This window comes from Cavia porcellus, unplaced genomic scaffold (assembly GCF_034190915.1).
Source record: "Cavia porcellus strain 051 isolate PalLab524CR breed Dunkin Hartley unplaced genomic scaffold, mCavPor4.1 scaffold_12, whole genome shotgun sequence".
Lineage (NCBI taxonomy): Eukaryota > Metazoa > Chordata > Mammalia > Rodentia > Caviidae > Cavia > Cavia porcellus.
The window spans coordinates 75,031,445-75,054,240 of record NW_026947495.1 but is presented as its reverse complement, the minus strand read 5'-3'; the positions used below and the strand labels follow the sequence as shown (position 1 = coordinate 75,054,240).

The following is a 22,796-nucleotide window of genomic DNA, read 5'->3' as shown; positions in this document are numbered from 1 at the left end:
TTATTTTGTGAAAGCATAACTCTGGCCTTGTGTTAAATTCCAACATACGTGCTAAGGAAAATCTGGTTGGTATCAATATCAAAACTTCCACTCAAGAAGATTGCTTAATTATATGTATTTTACCATACTAAAAAAAAGTTTTAAACATTTTAGAAGATTGTTCAGAATCTTTTCATACTAAGATTTTTTTAATTAGCTTTCTCCAGGCTCTGGGTTGGCTTTCTTTTCCTGTTTCCCAAGTTGGTTCAAACAAACTATTCTTGGTCTTGATACACTGATGATGTCTGACGATATTGCAGATGAAAAAGAAAAAATGTTATCGGAAACTTTGCTCTTTTTTGTTGTTTTGAAGAGTCCCATGAAGTTAGTTACAGGAGGAATTAATGTCAGAGAATCTTTTGGTTGAATTTTAGGTTTTGCTTTTCTTCGGTGCTTTTTCCCTAAAAATTAGAGAACCACAATCAAGTATCTCTTAAACCTAAGGGTCCGAGGTAGAGTCTCACTACTTGCACTTACATACTTCTGTTTTTCACATAACTAAAACATTCTAAGAAAACAGTTCAGTAGTTCCCAGACCTTGAGATGTGAGAGACCAAAAATTTGTCGGGATTAGTATGTGTTTTGCCAGCTTCTATTGGGGCTCAATTTGGCCCTAATTTAAAAAAAAATGGCCAGGTGTAGTGGTGTGTACCTGTGTCTCAAAGAAATAAAGAAATCCTTTTTTAAAAAGCACCAACTACTGTGAACAGAATCTGATTAAGTAAATATTTTAACTCCAATGGAAAGTGTAAAAGGCATTATCTTAAAATGATAGACTTCACATTGTGAGATTTTTATCAGAAATTTCCTACCTTGTCCTTATTTTTTCTTATATTACTATAAGCCTGTAAGAGCTTCTTCAGACGATTACTGCTTACATATTGTAGCTAAAGTATTAGCCAGTATTAATGTAAAGAAAGAGTAGAACTGGCCTTAGCCTTTTGTGTACATTATTCTAGTAAAGAGCTATAGAAAAAACACTTTTACCCATGATATTCAGAAATTCAGCATATATATACCTAGATTCCTGCAAATACTCCCTGGATAAATGAAGTCTCTCCTCCTCCTTTACTGTCTCTCCCTTTCTGTTTCTGATTCGGAAAACTGATTTTGAGTGAATGGTTCTACTCTTGACAGAAGAACACAGCAAGTAAAACTGAGTGTGATCCCTTATGAAGCACACATGAACAAGCATATACACAATATTCATAAGTGACTTACATTTTCTAGTAAATACCTAATAAGAGATGAGTAATAGAATTTAGTCTCTTCTTCAGATCTAGGTCCTATAGCTTTTAACTGCAAAACTACACAGTACCAGTGAAAACATGTTGTCTCTGCTCTAAGAGTTTATATATAGTCGTACATGAGACAGAACAATAGCATGGCCATTATTTAAGACATCCGTGTCACTTAATGACATTTCTATGATTGACTTAAGCAAAAGGACAGAAGGAGTGTTCTCTGGCAAGTTACACAACTGTAACTCATTAGTAAATTTTTAGTGGGGAAGACCTTATAAAAATTAATATGGGCTTAAATATGTAAGGCAAAAGAGAAATTCATAGATGAGAGGTTTTAGGTTGTCTCTGAATTTCAAATTTTTAGAGATAGAACTTTAAAATGCCACAGCTAGCCAGGCATGGTGGCTCATGCCTATAATCCCAGCACTGGGAAGTCGAGGCAGGGGGATTGCTGTGAGTTCCAGGCTAAGCTTGCTACATAGTGAGTTCAAGGACAGCCTGAACTACCTGACCCTGGCTCAAAACACAAAACAGCCAGAGCTGCCACAAAAAGAAAAGAAAAAATAATTACCTTTTTTGAAGACAGGATGTATGGAAGGACCTCCATTCTTCTCCAGACTGAAAGGAAAACGTTTTAAATAATATAAATGAAGACACAGTGAAGAAATATGTGAAGATGTTTCTAGGTACCATGTTCTATGCCAAATGGCCTCTTTCATACATTTTTAGTTAGCATGTATGAAATGATGCACATTTGGGTATTGTATCTTCAGCCTCTCACTCCTGACTGCTGAACATTAAATATACTTGAAGTGATGGGAAGAAGACACTTTGGCTGATATAGCAGTTAAGCTGAAAAGCCAACTGGATTGGTTCGAGAGCAGTCTGGGCAATTAATAAAGCACAATCCAGGTGTGTTTGGTGGGTCAGAGAAGCATGACTTTAGGTAATGTATCCGGGCCATGGCCCTTTCTCTCTTGACACTGAGAGTATTTCGTGGCTGCCATGAAGTGAGCACCTTACTCTGCCAGGCCCTTTCACCAGGTTGTTTCTACCCTGGAGTCAGCAAACCATGGACTGAACCTATTGAAGCCATGAGCCAAAATAAACCACTCGCTGCTTTAATTTGTGTACATTGAGTACATTGTCTAAGCAAAGAAAAAGTCACTACTATAGCTAGATTTTTTTAAAAAAATTCGAGAAGTGGCACATCCTTGCAATTCCCACAAAGTTGCTATCTAGGCTAACTATGGGAATGATCAAAATACTAAGCATCCTAAATTAATCTTTTGAATCAAAATTTAATATTATGAATTTAAATTTACAGTTTTTGGCTTATTATATAAAACAGCAGTCAATTTTTGATTTTCAGCTTTCCCACGAATTAAAGTGACTCTAAAGATGTTCTATTCGTCACTTTCCCGTCACTGGGACAAAATACCTGACACCTACAACATAAGGAGAAAAGGTCTATTTTTGCTTCCATTTTAGAGGCTTCAGTCCATGGTTGGGTGACTCGAAAGCAGAAGCAGCATGGTGGAAGAAAACTGTTCAGCCCATGGCAACCAGGAGGCAGAAAGAGGAGGGAGAAACCAGGGACAAGAATATACTCTTCCAGTTCCACCACAATGACCTGCCCCTCCAGAGAGGCACCATCTCTTAACTGGTCATTCAGCTATGGCCGTGACTGTGGATTAACCTACTGGTGAGTGTGACACCCTGATTCAGTCGCCGTTAAACCACCACCTCTGAAACATGAGAGACACCTTGTGGGACACCTTAGATCTCAATCATAACAGATATACTCAGCTTTCTCTGTAATGTATATAATCATAATACATTATTAGATCCTGTTATCATAGCGCTCATGGTATGCAAGTGATCAAAAAATGCTATTGTAAAAAGGAGAGGAAAAGAAAGTGCTCTAAAGGACACAACTGCAAATGTGTTTAGGTGTGTAAGATAGATGACCATATTACTAAGTTTTTGTTGGATCACTGAACACAGCTGTTTGCAATTTCACTGTTTGTCCATTTTGTATGCTTAATTTTGTAACTTGATCAACTATTTCTAAGATGACAATATGTAATCTATTACTAGTGATTTTTTACTGTTTATTTTTTTTGCAATTTTATATTACTTGTACCCTTTTACTGTTTTGTTGTTTTTTTTTTCTTTAAATAAAAAAAAGAAAAGAAAAATCTATTACAGTAAAAGACACATGGCCATTAACTCCCCACAGCACTCCTCCTCCCCTTAAACACATATGAGGCAGTTGTGAAGGTATTCTTTCCTGACAGTCTTTGTGAGTTAAGATCAAATACACTGTGAACGTCCTGCTGAGTGCCATCCAGGGAGACAGCAGCACCAGCAACCATTCCCTGTGATCTCACCCACCTTTGTCCACCTCATCTGGCACCGTGGGACTCTGGGTCTTCTCCAAAGTAAAAAATGACCTGAGAGTGACATACTTTTGAATTCATTCAGGACATCAAGGCAACCACAACAACATGATTAAAGAAGACTTCCACAAGTACTTAGGAAGTATCCAGAACGAATGGAATAGTGTGAGGGGAGTATTCAGAGGGGAATTAATGGCAGTGTGTCTTTTACAGTTAAAAAAAAGTCTGATTTTAACCACACAGTGTACTTTTGATTACACCTCACACGTTGATCATTTCTTCTATATGAATAGCATTACTTGCAGAGAAAACTTAGGATTCTGCTGCATCTGCAGGGGAAGAGAAAATATGTGTACAATAAGGAGATGGTTCTCCCCTCATGCTTTTTCAGGGACTTGATTTTCAAAGAAACTGCAGCATGAAGACAAACCCTCTGCACGAGTATGGGCAGACTGCACCATAACTGCCAGCCGGGGTCTGCTGGAGCTGTTTTCCCCACCGGGCTTTGCCCAGCTTTGGCTCACATCCAGAAGGCACATTTGGAGCTGAGGTCATGGCTGTGCTCCTGTTTAACTCAGAATTCTCGAATGTATTTGTAGTCCAGTGCGAAGTGGAATCTTGGATCAGATTTGGCTTTCGTCAGCCTCCCAAGAACTATAAAATGGTCTGGCCACACAAGGCCCCCAAGGTGTTTGTGCTATTCTTATCTGCATCCATAGTTGTGATGCACAGTTGGAATTAAAACAGATTTTGAGATGTGCATCATAGGTCATATGTCTAGTCCCAGCCACTGGGGAGGCTGAGGCAGAAAGATCACTTCAGCTCAGGAGCTTCACATCAATTGGGAAACAGCAAGACTTCTCACTCATGAATTAATTTTTTTAAAAAAAGACTTTGGCATTAGACACTGAGAATAAAGTTTATCCCTCAGTATAGAAAGGCTACATTTATATCAAAGATATGTCCCCATGCACAGGCTTCCCTGAACTTTCCTAAATTCTCTATCAATAATCCACTATTACAATTTAAAAATATAGGCACACACCTTAAAGAAGGAAGTCCAACCATTTGCTGCATTTCAAATTCCTTTAAAAATGCTGGATTAATACTTGCATCTCTGCTGATATTGTTTTTTATACGAAGGAACTGATTGGGTTTATTCCTGCATTCTTTTAACAGAATGCGGAAACCATGTGCATTGTAAGTTAGGTATCCAAGAGCACAGGAGCACGCTGTCCGAACCTATATAGAGAAGAAACAATGGTTCTTACCTGGTGTGTTTTGTTCTTAAAGTATCTAACCAGTACTCTACTTCATAGGCAAGTCCTTGGATAGGCACAACACATGTTTGTAAACTGATGGTTATTTTTAGATATGAGAGAACAGCCATATCTTTTGGAGAAGACGGTCCACTGCCGTTGATGTGTAGTAGTTTGCAATCTTGACTGCATTTTAGAATCATTTAAAGTATTAAGAAGATGTCCACCAATGAAATCAGAATCAGTGTCACGGGTTATCTTCAATGTACAATCACAGTGAGAATCTTTGAAATTTCAGCTTTGTCTATGTATTGGAATCACCTGACTGACAGTTATGCCTGGGCCCCATATCTGGAAATTCTCTTAATTATTCTAGGGTGCAGCCTGGGCTTCAAGGTTTTTCAAAGCTGCTTAGGCGATTGTCCAAGGAAACTAGAAAAAGAGACAAGAGGCCCAAGGTGGCCAAAACAGGAAGGCACTGTTTATGCTGACAACAAAGCAGCTCAGGTTTTTGGCTGCAGGTCTCATTCTTTCAAGAAAGTACACGTTGCCTGGGACTTAAGTAATTAGGTTTTTCATGTGATATATAACCCTGGGCAGAGATTTGGGTAACTGGTAGTGTAAAAAATTTAATCAAGTAACAGAAAACAAGACTCGTGCCTGGTACCAAAGAGCTGACCTATATTTGTCTTTATTCGGCAGCCAGCAGCTCTGTGCGCCCACGTCCTCCACACCATGATCCTGTGGCTCTGTTTTCATTGTGTGGCTCCTGGATCAACACTGTCAGCTGCTGGACTCGCTAGAAATGCAGTGTCTGGAGCCCACCTCAATCAGATGGAGTCAGCCAGGAATTCAGGGAAGGGGACCAGCAATCAGTGACAGACCGGTCTTTGAGGTAATTCTGGCACACCCTCAAGGTGGAGAAATAATTGTTTTCGCCCTTGAGGAAGAGTGGGGAATGCTAGCAAACCCTGGCCTCCAACCCCGCTCTGCAGGTCAAGAAAACTGTCCTGTGGATTCCACTTTCATTCATTCCAGGTCACAGGAAAATATTTTAGTGAGATTAAAAAGTCCCTGTTTTTGTACTTCCTAAGCACTTCAATTACAAATTTCTATATCATCAATGTATGTATTCACGGAATTAATTAACTAGCATTAAAATGACATTTCACAAGGTTATCCTTGTTTTTGTTTTTTAATTTGGAGACTAATTTGAACAGGTATTTCTTTTTAAATCTTTAATTATGGTTGTTGTACTGCTTTTGTAATTAAAATCCTATTTAAATCTTTAAGTGAAAACAAAGGTGTACTGTTGTAGGACTCAGAATGTGAAAGGCCAGTCAACTACTTAGTGCTAGAAAATTCATCTAATTTTGAGACAATAACATGAACTGTATAACAGTCAACCTGAGAAGAAGTTTCCTAGCGAGAAATGTGAGGCGTCATCCTTATTTCCCCACTGTTTCTTTAGAAGCTGGAAAGGGAAACAAGGGGAGGGTAAGGAGGGAAGGAACAAGAAAAAAGAATGAAAGAAAGAGAGAAAGAAAGAAAGGGCAACGAAGCTTCATAAATAAGGAGGGAAAGGGGCCAGAGGGAGGGGAGATAAATGGGGAAATGAGAAGCCAGATATATCGTGTATAGGTACATTCTATATGATGCATGCTTTCACTGTGCATCTACTATGTACCATAAAATAAAAGCAAAAAATAACAAAGGCTGCACGAGCTGTGTGGTTAATCTGGAGGAGAACGTTAGCTTTTCACCTCATAAGCTATGCACAGGAACCACACACACGTCACTAGATGTTTGATCACTGGTCACATTTTAAAGAACACCATTTCTTCCCCTGCCTGAATCGAACATCAGAAGTCCGTTTTAAGTACAAACACACATAGTTTATTCTGATTCCACTATTTGCTCATGAATTTTACCTGCAAGGATGGTTTCTAACAAAGCCAGGAGCACTGGATCCTGTTCAACAAAACTTTACTCAGTCTTACCACACCCGATGATGTCCCTGGACTGTGTTAAAATCAAACTCGAAAGCCTCAGCCTTCCCCCTGAGAGCAGGGCCCTCTCTGGACTTGCCCTCGGCCCTCTTGCAGTGGATCTGTGAACTTCCCTTTTCTAGATTCCTTGAGGGTTGGTAAACTCTTGCACCAGCCTCTCGCATGCTATGCCTTGAGATGAGAGGGGTAATTTATATTATTTTCAGTACATTCAATTTTAAAATTGGTTTTGTTTTTACCTCTTCTCTTCCTGAGTACAAGTGGTAGCAGAGTCTTTGCACTGTTCCTAATGTGGTAAATGCGGCTGGAATTCCAGCTCTAGAGTGGGCCAGGCTCGCTATTAAATTCCCTATAAATTAAATGAGAAAACATGACTGTGTCATTAAGTGATAAATCAATATGCCATGCCTGTGCTACTTTATAGACAGCTTTACATCTCTGGTAAATAAAGAAATGCTTATGCACGTAAATGTAGACTAAATTTTCCCCAAAATTATGGTTTGCTTTTTCTGTTACAAATAATAAAAATTGAACAGGTTTTTAAGAGTAGAAAATTTTTTAAACTGGAAGGTTTCTTCCTTATGTGACTTCAGATATATTTTATTTTAGTTTTTTTAATGATGACAGTAATGATTGTCATAAGAAAATTTAGTATGTTCTTTTGTAGTTCAAATGACTTTAAGACCTTAATGATCTTATAGAATCAATAAATGTATTGGTTATTTAAGCTTAATAATCATTGAAGTTCTGACCATAAAAAAAGCATTTTGAGACCAAGAATGATAAAGTGACTCAGTGATTAAAATAATTAATGGTGTAACTATTAATGATACTATTTCATTCTTAACTGATATTTTAAAATATAAATGTATTTCTACATCTGTGATGGATACTATATTTAGATACAAACTGAGTTTTGTTCTCTTCTTTGCTCCTGGCCTTTAATATAAGCTGAGGAATTCTCCCTCAATTGGAGAAGATAGGGTTGTTTGGAAAGCAAAAGTTGCCTACAGGCAAACTCCCTGTGAGGTTAATAAGATACTTTTACAGCCAGGAGATAAAAATTGGGAAATGGACAGGCAGAGAAAATAGGTAGGCTGACTTAATCTTACAGCACTCAAAGGAGTGCTAGGGAGGGAACTTTGGAGAGAAACTAAGAGATACACCAGGAAAACTCTGACACTTGGCCTCAGAAATTCCAGGCTCTGCAAAACTCCTGTGCCTTCTGAGCCTCCTCTGGGAATTGTGTCAGCTGACACTGAGCGATCAGTTGTCTTACACTGTTCCTGAGGCCTGAGTGTCCAGGCTGGCCTGAGATGCCCGGGATGTGCATAGGACATGGGTGGCAGAGAGCAGAGAAAGTCTGGTGATTTTTGAGATTCAGTGCTCCCCAGACAGGAAGTGAACATTCAAAAGTAGGTATAGGAGCTGGGGATATAGCTCAGCAGGACAGTGCCTGCCTGGCAAACACGAGGTCGTGAGTTCGATTCCCAGTACAAAACCAAACAAAGCGAGTATGTATAATATGGCACTTCATGCACGAAAAGTAAACTCACTGCAATTGTTTCTCAGAGTCACAGAATTACTATGACACTGAATTAATGTTACTTAGAGAAAATCTTATACGTTTTCCCTAGCTAGTTTTCATCAGAAACTTTCATTTGCTTTTTTCCTTGTCATATACCTATACTCCATGATAATGTAATTTTATGATAGAGACTGAGTTTCTTTTATTCCTTCCGTGGTCCATTTCAGTGTAGAAAAACAATATTCACTTATTTATTGTAAGTTACCAACTGCCATTCTGATGCTGCTTTATGTCGCCTTGGGAGCGAGCAATATGTCAAGTCACATCAGCATAATTAGTCACTACTTTGTGTGAACTGGCCTAGCGTAGATAAAGTCAGATAAAGGATTAACCTCGTTAGTTCTGTGGGACTCTGCTGGACCATTGTGCTTTGCTGTGCGGCACAGCCACAAAGGGAACACTTCAATACTAGCAAAATGTGTGCAATTTGTCAAATGTTAACCAGACAGAAAATATCAGGGCAAATCTACTGCTGGTACAAATCAGTGTGTGCATCTTGTTTTTGGTTGTTCATAGTGGAATTCTCATTTTATATCCTGGAAAACACAATCAGGGTTTGATAAAGTCATTAGAAAAGTAAAAAAAGCAGTTAACTCTGCTCCTTTTCAGGGCGCAGCGTGGGTGACCACTGTTAAATGTAGACCGACACTGGAGTTCCACACAGATTAATTAACACAAGTTCATTTCTCAACTTGTATGACACAGGATAAGGCTTGTTATTTTCCTATTGCTCAAATTAAAAAAAATTTTTGGAAAATATTTGAAATGTGTATACAATTAGTGCTAGTCAGCTCTTACCTGTTAAGACAATGGTAGGATACTGATTCGAGTACAGACTGTTTACCAGAATAGTAACACCTCTTGCAGACAAGGTAATATGGTCCACATCTATGATGACTTTGGCTAATACAATAATCTAAAAACACAGAGGTGCACAGAATCAGTGAACATTTTCTCCTTAGCTTCCTTAAACTTTCGTCATTTGGTGAGGAATATTTCTTAGGTATTTATAAGAGAAGCAAGAGTACTTGCCCCTCACCCATCAGAGCAATGACCATAATAGGCCGTACAAGTCTTCCTACAATGTTTGTAAATTTTGCATCTTTGAGGTATATGTTCATAACAAGCACTTCAAAAAGAAAAAGGATACAAAATGAAGGGAATGAATAGAACTAAGAATCCAAATACACATAATCATGATAGGGTTGAAGAATCAGCCTTATCAGCTAAATATGTGCAGTTAGAGAACCTGTCTCGGACTCTACTGTGTTTCTGTAGCTATTTCCTTGTAATATGGGGCCATGAGAACACTATCATCTGCCTATCAGTCCCACAGGGCAGTTGTAAGCATCAGTATCAAGGCAAACGTTCCCTGTAACTTGTAGAATTCTGTATGAATGAAGAAATTCTTCTAGTTAATGGAGTTTTATAAGGTAAAGGGGACTCATGTACAAAGTATTGAATTTTACAAATCAGAAAATATTTTATTGATATATTTTTAATTTTTCAGTAAAAACGTACTTATGAATTTGAAGTACTAACTTCTCATTTCGTACCTGAAATGCTGCCATTGCCTGCTCAGTTTCAACTGTTGATTCAAGAAAAGGTTCAAAAATAGCCAGGGTGATTTTCCCACTTTCCAGTATTAAGTATTGTTGAAAGCGGTTATTGAAGGCAAAAAGGGTTAAAGCATAGGCTGCTCTTAAGCAAATGTCCTGGAAATACAAGAAATGGCGACTGTGTTTAACTTGCCTGGTTTGTCATGTTAGTCAAAATAACAGGTTTTAAAATCTTGCCTGTATCTCATTCACTAAATAAATGAACTACCCTGTATCTCATTCCTCTTCTTGGGAGTAAAATACAACATTATTGAAGAAAACAAATGACAGAGCGTTTCCCCAGAGTGTTACTGAGGAGATAAAATGAATAGAGAACTCGGGTGTGGCCAGAAAGAAAAGGAGAAAATATGCTAATTTTCAAAGAAAATATTAGCTTGCTGATTATGTCAATGAATAATCTTTAGTTAAAGGGAAGCAATTTCATCAACCTTCAGCTTATTGTTGCAAAATATTTTTCTTTTCATTTGAAAATTCAAAGTAGGGTTAACAAACCAAAACTTCCCTTGTATAACACACTATCCTTGCATTTCATGCAGTGAAGGATTATGTTGTCCCTTTAAATCAGTTCTTTTGTAAAATTCTAATGTACCGTATTCTACACAGGAAAAGAAGAAAAACTACTTACTTTTAAGGGCTACATTTTACATTCTTAGGATGAACAAACTGTAATTTCTCCCTTACAGGCATTCTGCTTGCCTAAGTGGTACTAGCATCTTATTTTAATATTAAAAATAATTCATATTATAGTGACATCTTATTTTAACAATACGGCATAGGACATAGATAGCTCATTAAGTTTAGGGAGTTTTTATTTTGCTACTATCATATTAAGATGCAATATGTGTATAGTGAAATAGAAGTTAAGTAGATACACAGATAAAACAAGTTCGGCTATGAGCTGATAATTTGCTAAAACTGGCTCATGGAATATTTAAGTCTGTTGTGTTTTCTTTTTCTATAAAATAGATATGTTTGAAAATTTCCATAGTAATAACTGCACACACACACACACAGAGTTACGGGGTGTCAGATAAGAGGGAAGATGTTAGGTACCATCAAAGAAAAAAGGAGCTAGTCTCAGCCATGGATAAAGTGCAGGGTAGCCAACTGAAGAACAGAACCCTGAGCTAGGTAGCAAAAAATGAGAAGTGAGCTAAGGGCCACGCCCTGTGTGCCCAGTCAGGACAGGGGAGACACAGAGGTACCCTAGGACGTGACCCATTTCCATTTGTTTTCCATGTAGGTTTTCCTGCCTTATTCCTGATTTCTACGATAAACTGAGTAGATTAGTCTACGAGGTATCTGGTCAGTTCTGTTGCACAGTAAATCCCCACAGCTTGGCTACCCCTACCCTGCCAACTAGTATCAGGCAGAAGACAAGCACAAAATCAGCTACTCCCGTAAGGAGGGCTAAAAGTGACCCCCTGGGAGGGATATATTTTTCCATACTTTTTTCCTGAATGTCAACTGCCAACCCTACATCATAAAGTCTTTCATCTACTCACCTTCCACCGGGTGGTCCTACCCACCAGCTGCTTATTTTCCCATCTTACCCACCATCTTTCTGAGAGGGAGGCAAGGGCGCCTATTGTTTATGCTGACTCACATCTTTCCAAATTATATTACAATTACTTAAGCTATGTATTGTAAATATGAGTAAAATAACAGCAACAATAGGACTAATTGTGTCATGTGAGAATTAGTCTCACTTCTCTAACATCATGTATTTTAGTTTTACAGTATGAAAAAGTTATAATTCAAACCCACAAAAGCAGGCCTGAGACTGTAGCTCACCGGCAGAGCACTTGCCTAGTAGGTGAGCCCCTGGGTGCCACACTGCAAAAAAAAAATAAAGCTAACAAAATCTATTGCATTTCCCTTGCAGACAGGGTCAGTGTAGCTAGCAGATTCCAGAATCTGAGTTGATTTAATTTTTGTTGCATTCTTATCATTAGCTGGATAGTAGCTGTTTGCTCATATTTAGTGACTGAACATTCCTCCCTGCCTTCCTTTATAATTCCTACAGCGGTCTGCATAAGTCTTTCACCATAATTAAGGACCACAGTAGCTTCATGCTTTCTCTGTAGCACAAAGAATACTAATGTACGCCTATGGGAAACACTTTGACACAAATTTACTACTGTGTGCAGAATATGCCCTAGATGACTTTCAACTCAGTATTGTGATGATTCTTAGAATTAAAACTTTTGGCCAAGGTCGGGTAAATCCTTTGGTTTATCCTTAAACCTAGTTTTCTGGGATTCTCTGTATCTATAGGACTGATGCGTCGACTAAGAGCCAAACATAGGGTTTCCAGAGAGTGCAGCAGACAGAACAGAGGGGACAGAAGGGATAATGCTTGTGAGCAGAAGAAAAGGGAGAAGGCATGTGTGAGGAACAGGATAAAGCACTGGGAGGAGGAGGGGAGGCCGAAGGAGGCTCAGAAAAGCAGACATAGATTCAGTCTTCTCTCCGTATTCCTATATGTTTACCATTTCTCTAATGTTTTAATGTATCACAGCATAGTAAAATGTTGTTTGTAGAAAACAGCATGATGTCATCTCCTCTAACCTCCTGTCTCCATCTAAATTTCACAGAACTGAGAGAAAATGGAATTTCCTTCCTGACTACAACATACACTGGCAACAGTGACTCCTGGTTCTTCAGAGGTGTGCCTGTGACAGGCCACAAAACGGGTGGCAGAAGGATCAAGGAACTGAGAGTAAATGTTCAAAAGAAACAACTCTTCTTTATACTCAAATACCCCTCATAAGCATAAGGGAAGAAGGGAAGATTTTTTTTTTCTTTTTCAATCATCTTTAGGCAAATGTCACAATTTCTGTTGCATCAATGGGCACTGAATTTGATGAGCAAAACTATTTTGGGGAACACTATTTGCATAACTTTGAAGTCCTTCGCCTGAGACACTTGTCAGTTATTAAGGGAAAAACCATAACTCTGCAGGTAAATGTAAGTGTGGGAGACAAGTGCTTCCAGTGATCAAAGTTACCACTGCCACTGCTAGGACACGGCAGCGTCACGCGTCCTCTGACAGGACGCCCTGGAAGATGTGTGAGCTCCAGATTACCCTGTGGCATCCTTCCTGACCTCAGCTTAATTGTGAGAAAACATAAAGTCAAGTCAAATTTTGGGACAATCAAATAACTGGTCTGCATTGATGAGACATTTGCAAAATGATAAAAGACATGAAAATGTGGAAGAGAGAAAATGAGTAAGTGTCACAAACTGGAGACTAAGGAGATGTAACAACTGGGCGTGGTATGAGTGCCCTGCGCCCTGCCCGGAGCCAGAGTATTGAGGAGGAAACCGCAGCATGTAAGCAAACCTGCAGAGTGGTTAACAGTTCTGTATCAGTGTTAATTGTCAGGTATAACCAGATGGGGTTACACTAGAATACTATGAACTACAAGTATTGGGAACTCTAAAATCGGTTCCACGTTTTAAGTTGGTTTTTTTTTTTTTTTCTAAATACACCTTTCCTTAAGAGATTGCTTGGTAAAACTTACTTCTTCATTACAAACAGTTTGAGAGTACTGTGCGCTTTGGAGTATTGTGCAAAAGGTAGACAACAGACCAGAAAGGGCATAAAATTAGATTAACTATTTAATTCAGAACAGAAGAAATTTGTTCTCTGGGGCCTCATCCCACACTAAAATGGGTACATTTCAAAGATGAAGTGGTGCAACTATGAAAAATATCTTATTATTGTAAACAATATGTAAAATACATATCAGTACACCATTACAAACTAGTGATCCACAGAGAGATCTTTCACATTTCTTTTCTCAAATGATACATTTGACTATTGCCATAAAAGAGGCTTGATGACAATTTGAGTGTGGCCTAAAAACTATTCTCTTTTAAATGAGCTGAAATAGTTCAGAAAGGCTTTACCTTATTGGGTGAGTAAAGAAGATAGAGCACATCGGAATATTTAAACCCTTCAATTTCTTGTAATTCTTTCTGTAAGCCATCATTCCCGAGAACAATGCATGCCAAGGAAAACGCCACTTCAACCTAAAGAGGTGGTTTTCAGGAATTATTCTTCCTTCATTGTATAAACATCGATACAGAATATATTATAGAAAGATACTGTAAGTCTGCTAAAGCATAATACAATCATCATAGTTCTCTGATCAAGCAGGAAAGCAGTAATACAACTTCTGGAGGATCAGTGTGCATGATTTTCAACATCCGGGAGCTACCCTCCCTTTCTGTGTTCAAGAGAGGCCACCTCAGGTAGTGGGATGTGGAGAGGGATCTTATGCTAAGTGTGTGGTTGGACTCCTTTCATATCTAAAAAAATGTTTTTCTGGAATGGGCTACAAAGATGTTTGAAACTTCTGGTCAGCTACTGATCAAGTTGTACCATTGTAATGGAGTGTATTACTAATTTAAGCAGAGTTTGAAGAATTAAGAAATAGTTTTTTTTTCCCCTCTAGTTTTGGAATCATCTAGTATATGTTTTTAAACCCACTGGAAGATGAATTTGGTGAATTATTGGGACTCAGAGAAGTTTTTAAAATTGCTACACTATGCATTTCCATGAAAAACATTAGAAATTTGAAAAGCATGATTACCTAATTATTGTGAAATACTTGATTCATTATACAATATTATTTTCAGGAAAAATATTGAAAATATATTGATATATTGAAATTAGATGGGTGCAATAAACTGTTTCTCCATGAAAATGTACATTTTAAAAGTGTGTTTTTTATGGGACTTTTCCATAGTCTTAAGAAACATACTTGTACACAGAAGGTCAGTATAGTTTTTAATTATAATTCAAGCCAAAATATTCCTGGCATGTATTTCTTCCTTGTGTTTCCCTATTTAACTCATAATAATCTGTTTCACGTCCAGAAAGGCACATAACTTAGGCATTTTTTTTATAAAAAAGATGGTTCATTAGAATCAACATTACTTTTTCACCTGTGCTTTCTATTTCACTATCGCAAGCAGATCCCATACCAAGTTTTGAGAAGAAAATGTATTTTTATTGTAATTTCTTGTCTAGCCAATTATATATTTCATGAATTTCTAAAATCTTGGTGAAGGGGTTTGAGTTGTGAATGTCATTGTATCAAGGGCATTTTGCATGAGGTAAACAGATGGTACAAGACTTCTCAGCAACCTGTGATAATTCTCACCATGTCCAGCTGCAAGAAACCCAGGGCCACCTGCCAGCACCTTAGAAACACTGGAATGTAAGGTCAGTATCCCCAATACCCCCACCCTACTTCAATAATCACTGTCTGAGGAAGTAGAGGAGACAGTGTATGAATATGTAATCAAGTATCTGAGGAAATCTTTCTTCGAAGAGTAAGGACATTAGACTTCCTCATCATATTTCAAGGAATGTTTTTTTTTTTTTTTTTTTTTTTTTTTTTTGGTGCTTGAGACAGGGTCTTGCTCTTATGTAGCACAGGCTGGCCTTAAACTTGTAGCACCCCTCCTTCCTTAGCCTCCTGAGTGCTGGGATTACAGGTGTGCATCACCATGCCTGAAGGAATCATGTTTTAAATAAAATATACTATGTTTATGGTTGCTAGCAACCATTTTACTTAAAAGATTTTAGGCAAATCTTAAAAAGTTAAATTTTTTATGTTTGTGAACTTGCATTAAGATATAAATTATGCTTACCATGATATGCATATTACTTTTACTATATTAAAAATTTTAACCCTTGATGTATACCTTAATGTTAGGTGAAGGATGATCTCTCAGCAGTTGCATAAGCACCGGAAAGGCATTTTCATCCACAATAAATTGTTGACTAATGGGGTTACTTGTGTGGGCTACACCTGCAAAAATCTACATGTCAATGAGTTCATTTTTTAAATGTTATAAATGGTAAAGTCAGACATAGTTTGAATGCTCGCTGACAGACTGTCTTCAGGTAATATCATTAATAAATTACAAAAGTAAATGCTATTTTGGCACTATCTTTATAGCTCTATATTAATGTTTAAGAGCCACACAGAGTAAACATGGAGACGTCATTGTTAGAACCGTGAGTGCCTTTCCAATAGACACACAGCAAATAAGTTAGAAAAATCTTGTGTTTTCAAAGGAATGGTAGTAATCCCACCATTTAAGGTACTTAAGAATTATTTCCCTCATGAAGCTTATTTTTGCAACAACAACTGAAGTCACTGAGATTCCTTAAATTACATGTGCCAAGGAGATAATCATAGTCTCCCACTGTAGTATACAACTTTAGATCACAAGCCAAATTTCAGTGGGTGACTGGTCATCTCTTCTCTGTAGATATACACAAACAACTTCAGTTCGGTGTGGGTTTGCTGCCAATGAATAATATAATACTTCCATAATAGATGTATACACTTGAATAAAAATATGTTAGGCCTCTGAGAAGCTGTCCACATAGTGATCTCGGGGAAGTATGAAGGCACTGGGGGAACAGAAGGAGTAGAGAACATTTTTACATTTTTGCCCTCCTCCAGCCCCACGGATACCGACATTAGTTGACCGGCAGTCAACTAATGAAAAAAACTATGTGCTGGTGTGTGGGTGTGAGTATGTGTGTATTAGGCTTCATTCATCCGGATTATTTGTGAGGAAATATAAAATCACCTAGAAATAAAAATGCCCTAGTTGGTAAAGAAATAGTCTGTAACCAGCTCTTTGCATTCATAAAGGTTAGAAAAGAACCCAGATATTTATTTTTCATAGGTCATTTGCTGACACTCATATTTTTCAGGTACTGATAAAATGTTAATTCCTTTACAAGAATGGCCATTGTACTTACTTTTTTAATTTTTTGGAGGGGGTTTTGAGACAAAATCTCATTTTAATTCAAGGTAGTCTTGGACTCTCCATCTCACTGGGCTCATCCTGCTCTACCCAGCCTCCCAAGTGCTGAGATTACAGGCATGTTGCACAACACCTGGCCACAAGACCACTTTAAAACAAATAGTTATTATGGAAAGAGATTGGAATTGAAAAATATGCCCTAGCCTTGAACTGCTAGACATACAAACTCATACAGTTCTTGAAATGCAAAAGAAAAAAAAAGTTGTTTTTTTTTTTGTACCAGTGATCAAACTCATGACCGCATGCTTGCAAGGCAGGCCCTTATGCTGTTGAGCTAAATCCCAGGACCAGATACTTTTCTCTTAAAGCTAAACAACAGTAGTTCTTGAAGTCAGTAATTAAGGCTCTTGCCTTTATTTTCCAGTCCATCCAGAGTTCGGGAGCAAGACTGATATAAAATTCTTAACTACACTGGCTTTTACTCACCAAGGCCTTAGAGAAACTTAATACATTTTTCAGAGATGAATATGCTGCAGGCTCTGGTGGCGGAGCCCAGGGGAGCTTCCTTCCCTTTCTCTACCTTGGCCCTCTTGTCTTACAGAGACCAGCGAGCCGCGCCGAGCTACCCACCGATGCACATGGACCCCACGGCCCGGATGACGCTCAGCAGCGTGCCTTCCGCGATCTTGTGCACCCTCAGCAGGCGGACCAGCGGCGCGATGCCGTTGCCCTCGCAGATCTGATTCTGGTGCGTCCTGCTGTCCTTGCTCAGAGCCATGACCGCCTCGCCGCCTGCGGAGCAGAGGAGGAGCCGGGCAGGACGCCGCCCTCCGGCCTCCCGCCGCCCTGCGGACACGCGCAGACTTACCCACGTACTGCATTTTGGCGGAGGACGACAGGAGCATGTTGATTATGAAGTTGTATCCGATCTGCTCGGCCATGTACTTCTGTTGTTTCAGGCTTTGTCCTGCCAGAGCCCAGAGCGCCACGGCGCCTTGTTCCTTAATATCTATTTGAAACGCCTGTCATAAAAAAAAAAAAAAGTCCATTGCATTCAGTGCACACTTAATAAAACCTTTCCGGGATGTGCATTTTACACAAGGTTTAATCCAGAATTTGTTTGGATACTTTATTAAAAATTCGAAATGGAGTAAGTCATTTGAGGAAAAATAATTAAAAAAAAAAAACAGTCAAGATAAGATGCATACCTTCAGGAGTTTTAACAGATACTTGGTTAATTGGTGTTCCAGGAAGGCCTTCTGTATGGGAGGGTTGTAACTGGCCAGCGACTCCACAGCCATGGCACCTTTGATTTGGACGCTAAGCTGTTTTCCTATAAAAAGCGCCACCAGGGGAGGAACCGCTCCTTCCTGCGCCATCGCATCCTGCACCTCCTTATTGCCGCGTGCGACCTCGGCGATCGCAGCGGCGGCCGAGGCCTGCAACACATCTTCAGCGAATAGAAAAGCGAGTTATTTGCCATTAAGACATTTCACTCTCCAGTCCTAGCAGTGCTTCCCAACCGTTCCATTCACGAGTGCCTGACATTTTCTTACCCATTTACAATTTAAAAATACATGTTATTTCAGACTTTCCCTATTTTTAAAATATTCCAGGAGAAATCTTAGCCTAATCTGTATGTTTTTGCCAGTAGCCTACAGTCCTAAGAATTACTCAGATAACTAAGTACATTTTGGTACATTGCTTTTCAAAAATAAATAATAATCATAATTGCAGCGTAAGAGTATCAGTGTTATTGGGTCTTCTTTTGAGTATAGATATTATCATTAAAGTTAATTACACAAATAGCCTACCAACTGAATAGGCAAAAAATAGAAATTCATTTTATTTCATATTTTTGGCTACTAGTAAGTCTATACATCTTCCTCTATACTTACTAAATGGTTCATTTTTTTTAAAAAAAACTAAAAAACAACCTGTTAGAACAAGTCATAGAACTACAAACTTTTACTTGTATTTATAAATTTCATATACTGCTATGTGGATTTTTACCTATACACATGGTTTAGTTTTTGAAATTTGAGAAGCATCATGTCCTTTGTCTCTTTAATACTCCAGCGTGTATTTTCCAAGAACAAGGATACTCGGTTCTGTAACTGCTACTAACTTTTCCTCCTGGATAGGGGATCCGCTGCTCTGTGTGATCACCAGAATGACATTATCCTTACAGAACCTAAGAGACTATTTGCAATGGTTGCAGAAACTGTCTATACCTGCTGATTTTTTTTTGTGCTAACATGCACTTTAGAAACTGATAATCAGCCTAATGCCCTGATTACCTTGAATCTAGATATCAGATATAGAACAGCAATCTGATCCTTTTGTAACTTGTAAAATAGCTTCCAGTGATCAATGTATGTATCACTCACCCTGGACCTTTATTCCTCTGAGTGTAGTATCCTTTGTTTTCTGTATTTCTATTTAAAATATTTAATTAAATATTTTAAAATTAAATTAAATATTTTAAAAACTGTACTTTTGAGAGTCAAATTTTTTATAAACTCAGTAGTTTACATTTAAAGTTTCCAGATATTTGAGTTATATTGTGTATTTCTAGATCCATTTCAAGCAAATCCAGGACAAGCCCAAAAACATGTTTATGTTTCACTTAATAAACCTAGTCCCTTTTAAATATCCCAGAGGTAGAGGCTCACCGGAATCAGTACTCAGAAATCTAATAAGGTGCTGGATTCCACCATGGTCTTTCACTGCTCTTTGATTATTTTTATTTCCTATACATAATACTCGTATGCAGTTTATTACATTTACTAGCACGTTTTCTATGTTTAACGTCAAGAGGTTTACCAGAGCTAGGATTCCATTCTAAAAATAAACAAAAAATTACTTAAATTTATTTAATAAACATACAGTGTTTATTTAGAAACACAAATCTATTATATTTCTTGTTGTAAATATCTATTTAAGAGATACCAAGCCTGGTACAGTGGCTCATATGGATAATCCCAGCACTCTAGAGGCTGAGGCAGAAGGATTCTAGTGAGTCTGAGGCTAGCCTGTGCTACATAGTGAGTTCAAAGCCAGTGTGAATTAGATAATAAAACCGTGTCTGAAAATATCAAGAGATAACAACAGTAAGCTATACATTTTTGGTGATATGTCTGTTATAATACATTAAATGACAGTTAATACCATTTTAAACAAGTATGTCTGTTATAATACATTAAATGACAGTTAATACCATTTTAAACAAATCTTACATTTTCATATAAAGTACTCAATAATACATCTGAAAATAGCAACTAAAAATATTTTGACCCTGCAAGTTCATTGCAATATTTAATAAATACCTAAGAAGTAAAGCAACTGGGCAAAAGCAATTAGATATACTTGCACATTACTTCATTTGGAAACATTGGCCATTGTGGATGCTGCAGTGGTAATTAGTATGTTTGTGCCACACCAAATATTATTTTTAAATGCGAATATAATTCACTAATCTTAATTGCGTAAAGATGGCATTTCTCCTTACCAACAGAAATAATGCAAGGACATCAAGGAATGAGTGACAGAAATATAACCCCTTTCTTAAAGCGAGAAAACACTGGCAATATTGAAATATAATAAATGTGTATGAGTTGCCAACAGGCATGAAAGAGGTCTGCTCTGGCCACTGACCATGAGAACAAGTGGAAGAGCACAGTTTTCCAAATATCAGTAACTTTACCTTGAAGGGCAGAAAAAGAAGCCCAATTTCCCATCTATAATACTCAGGGTAGCAGCAGGCTCCTTCTGGGCCTGTGAAGCGTAGGGTTTCAAATCCAGTGAGACAAGATGAGCAAGGAATCATGCTGACAAGATACGATGGGAAGACACAGCCCACCAGAGAGGTTAGAAAGGAAGAGGCACTCTTTACATTGTGGAGAAGATATAACCTAGCTTATGAAGTTTCATGCACCACTAGTTTCTATGATTGGAAAAGTAAAGATAGAAGAAATCCAGAATGATCATAAATAACTTTTGTTTTTTATAGAAGCAGATGAAAATTGTAACAAAATGTATCATACTAATATCAATGAAAAATGAAGCAATCACCATTATAAAACAAGAGTATATAGGAGAGACACAGGAGCTCAGAAAAGGATTTTTGAGACAAGGGTGAAGAACTGATCAACAAATTTAGTGACTTAATGGTCAGAGTTTCAATATTCAGTTTTGATTTTCATATTACAGTGGCATTTGTCATCACTGAATGCATATTCTCTTCCTTGAAATAATTTTTTTTGCATTAACTTATAAAAGATTTTTCAAGTTTTCTCCTACCTCACTGGCTATTACTTCTTGGTCTTCTTTGTTAGTTCCCTGCAACTCTTCTACAAGTCCTTGTGGCTCAGTTTTTAAAAGATAATAGAAAATATCACCACTTCTCATCATTTCCACTGTTACCATTATGGTTCAATATTTTATTTCAACTAAACCACTCAATTGCTTGATTATTTCTACTGCATGATTTTTATCTACCTATTTCAACAAAGTAGAGAAATGTCAATGGTTTCATGATACGTTTCCAACCAATGCCATTCAATGGTTTCCTAACGCATTTGGTATGTGTGCGTATGTGACCTTCTGTGATACAGCTCACTGCTGTCTGATGGTCTCCTTCTTCTCTTCCCTTAGCTACCTTGGCTTTCTTGCCATTCTTTCAAAATGTCAGACATTATCTTATTTACTCTTCATTTATATCCTCAGCCTGTAATGCTCTAGCAAAAGAAAGATGTCTGACAAAAGTGCTACTGTACTCATCTACATCAGTAGTCAAAAGCCAGAGTTTTTGCCCTCCATATCTCTGGATTCCACATCTGTGGATTCAACCAACTGTGAATCAAAAGTACTTGGAAAACAAATTGAACTTGTATGGAAAAGATTGTCGTTATTCCCTATATCACACATCATAATTACTATTTACATAGTATTTATTGTATCAAGAATTACAAACAATCTAGAAATGGTTTAAATTATGCATAGGGTATGCATAAATTATATGAAGATACACAATTTTATAGATGAGGGCCTTGAGGATCTTCAGATTTTGGTATCTGTGAGGACTCTGGAATGAATCTCCTACCAAAACAGTCTACATGTTCGTTAAGCTTCCGCTTACCCCTTGTCCTGCTTTATTTTCCTTATCACTTGTTGTCATCTATCATATCATTCATTTGACTTATTCATTTACTCAACTAGAATAAAAACTTCATATAGAAGTTGGGACTATAACTGTTTCATTCACAGCCATGAGCCTAGGATCTATGATATTACCTACCACATAATAATCTCAATAAATATTTGTTGCATGGACTGAAGTAATACTACAGAAAAGATATTTATTTATTCTGGCACCAGGAATCAAACTGGTACCAAATCAGGATCTTGTGCTTTCTAGGCAGCTGTTTATGCCCCTGAGCTATATCTCTGGCCCCAGAAAAGGTATTTTAAAGATATGAATTCAAGAAAACATCCCCAAAATAAAAGAATACAAATGAATCTGTTGAAAAGATACACCAAGTGCCAGGAATATGGGGTAATCAGCATGGATATGGAAGTCCTGGACTTCAAAGATAAAGAAAACATTGATCAGAGCTAAGATAAACATGCATATCAACAAATGTAAGCAAGATAATAAAAAGTAAGTGACAAAAGCAAAAGTGACAAAAAGCATGCACCACACAAAAGACACATTTGCCTTAACTCTGACCAATTACCAGAATCACTGAACATTATCAGTTCTAAGTGGATACGACTAACTCTGAGGTAGGCCTGGAGGTCTATATTTCTAATAGATTTTCCAAATGAATGATA

The 22,796-nt window shown here is 37.8% G+C and overlaps 1 protein-coding gene across 3 annotated transcripts in view; it reads right to left on the bottom strand.

Annotated features, from left to right (window-relative positions):
* Nucleotides 1-98: 98 nt before the first annotated feature.
* The window catches only part of Ankar (ankyrin and armadillo repeat containing), a 46,878-nt gene continuing 24,180 nt past the window's right edge, over nt 99-22,796 (bottom strand). For all 3 annotated transcript variants that reach the window (XM_063259429.1, XM_063259431.1, XM_063259430.1), the window contains 12 exons: nt 19,637-19,805; nt 18,170-18,411; nt 17,830-17,983; nt 17,592-17,753; nt 15,882-15,988; nt 14,076-14,198; nt 10,098-10,256; nt 9,340-9,457; nt 7,193-7,302; nt 4,731-4,927; nt 1,855-1,901; nt 99-440 (listed from right to left, as the gene is read on the bottom strand). In XM_063259429.1, the coding sequence (XP_063115499.1) occupies nt 193-440; nt 1,855-1,901; nt 4,731-4,927; nt 7,193-7,302; nt 9,340-9,457; nt 10,098-10,256; nt 14,076-14,198; nt 15,882-15,988; nt 17,592-17,753; nt 17,830-17,983; nt 18,170-18,411; nt 19,637-19,805 (1,836 nt within the window). In that variant the 3' untranslated portion in view covers nt 99-192. The remainder of the gene's footprint in view (nt 441-1,854; nt 1,902-4,730; nt 4,928-7,192; nt 7,303-9,339; nt 9,458-10,097; nt 10,257-14,075; nt 14,199-15,881; nt 15,989-17,591; nt 17,754-17,829; nt 17,984-18,169; nt 18,412-19,636; nt 19,806-22,796) is intronic.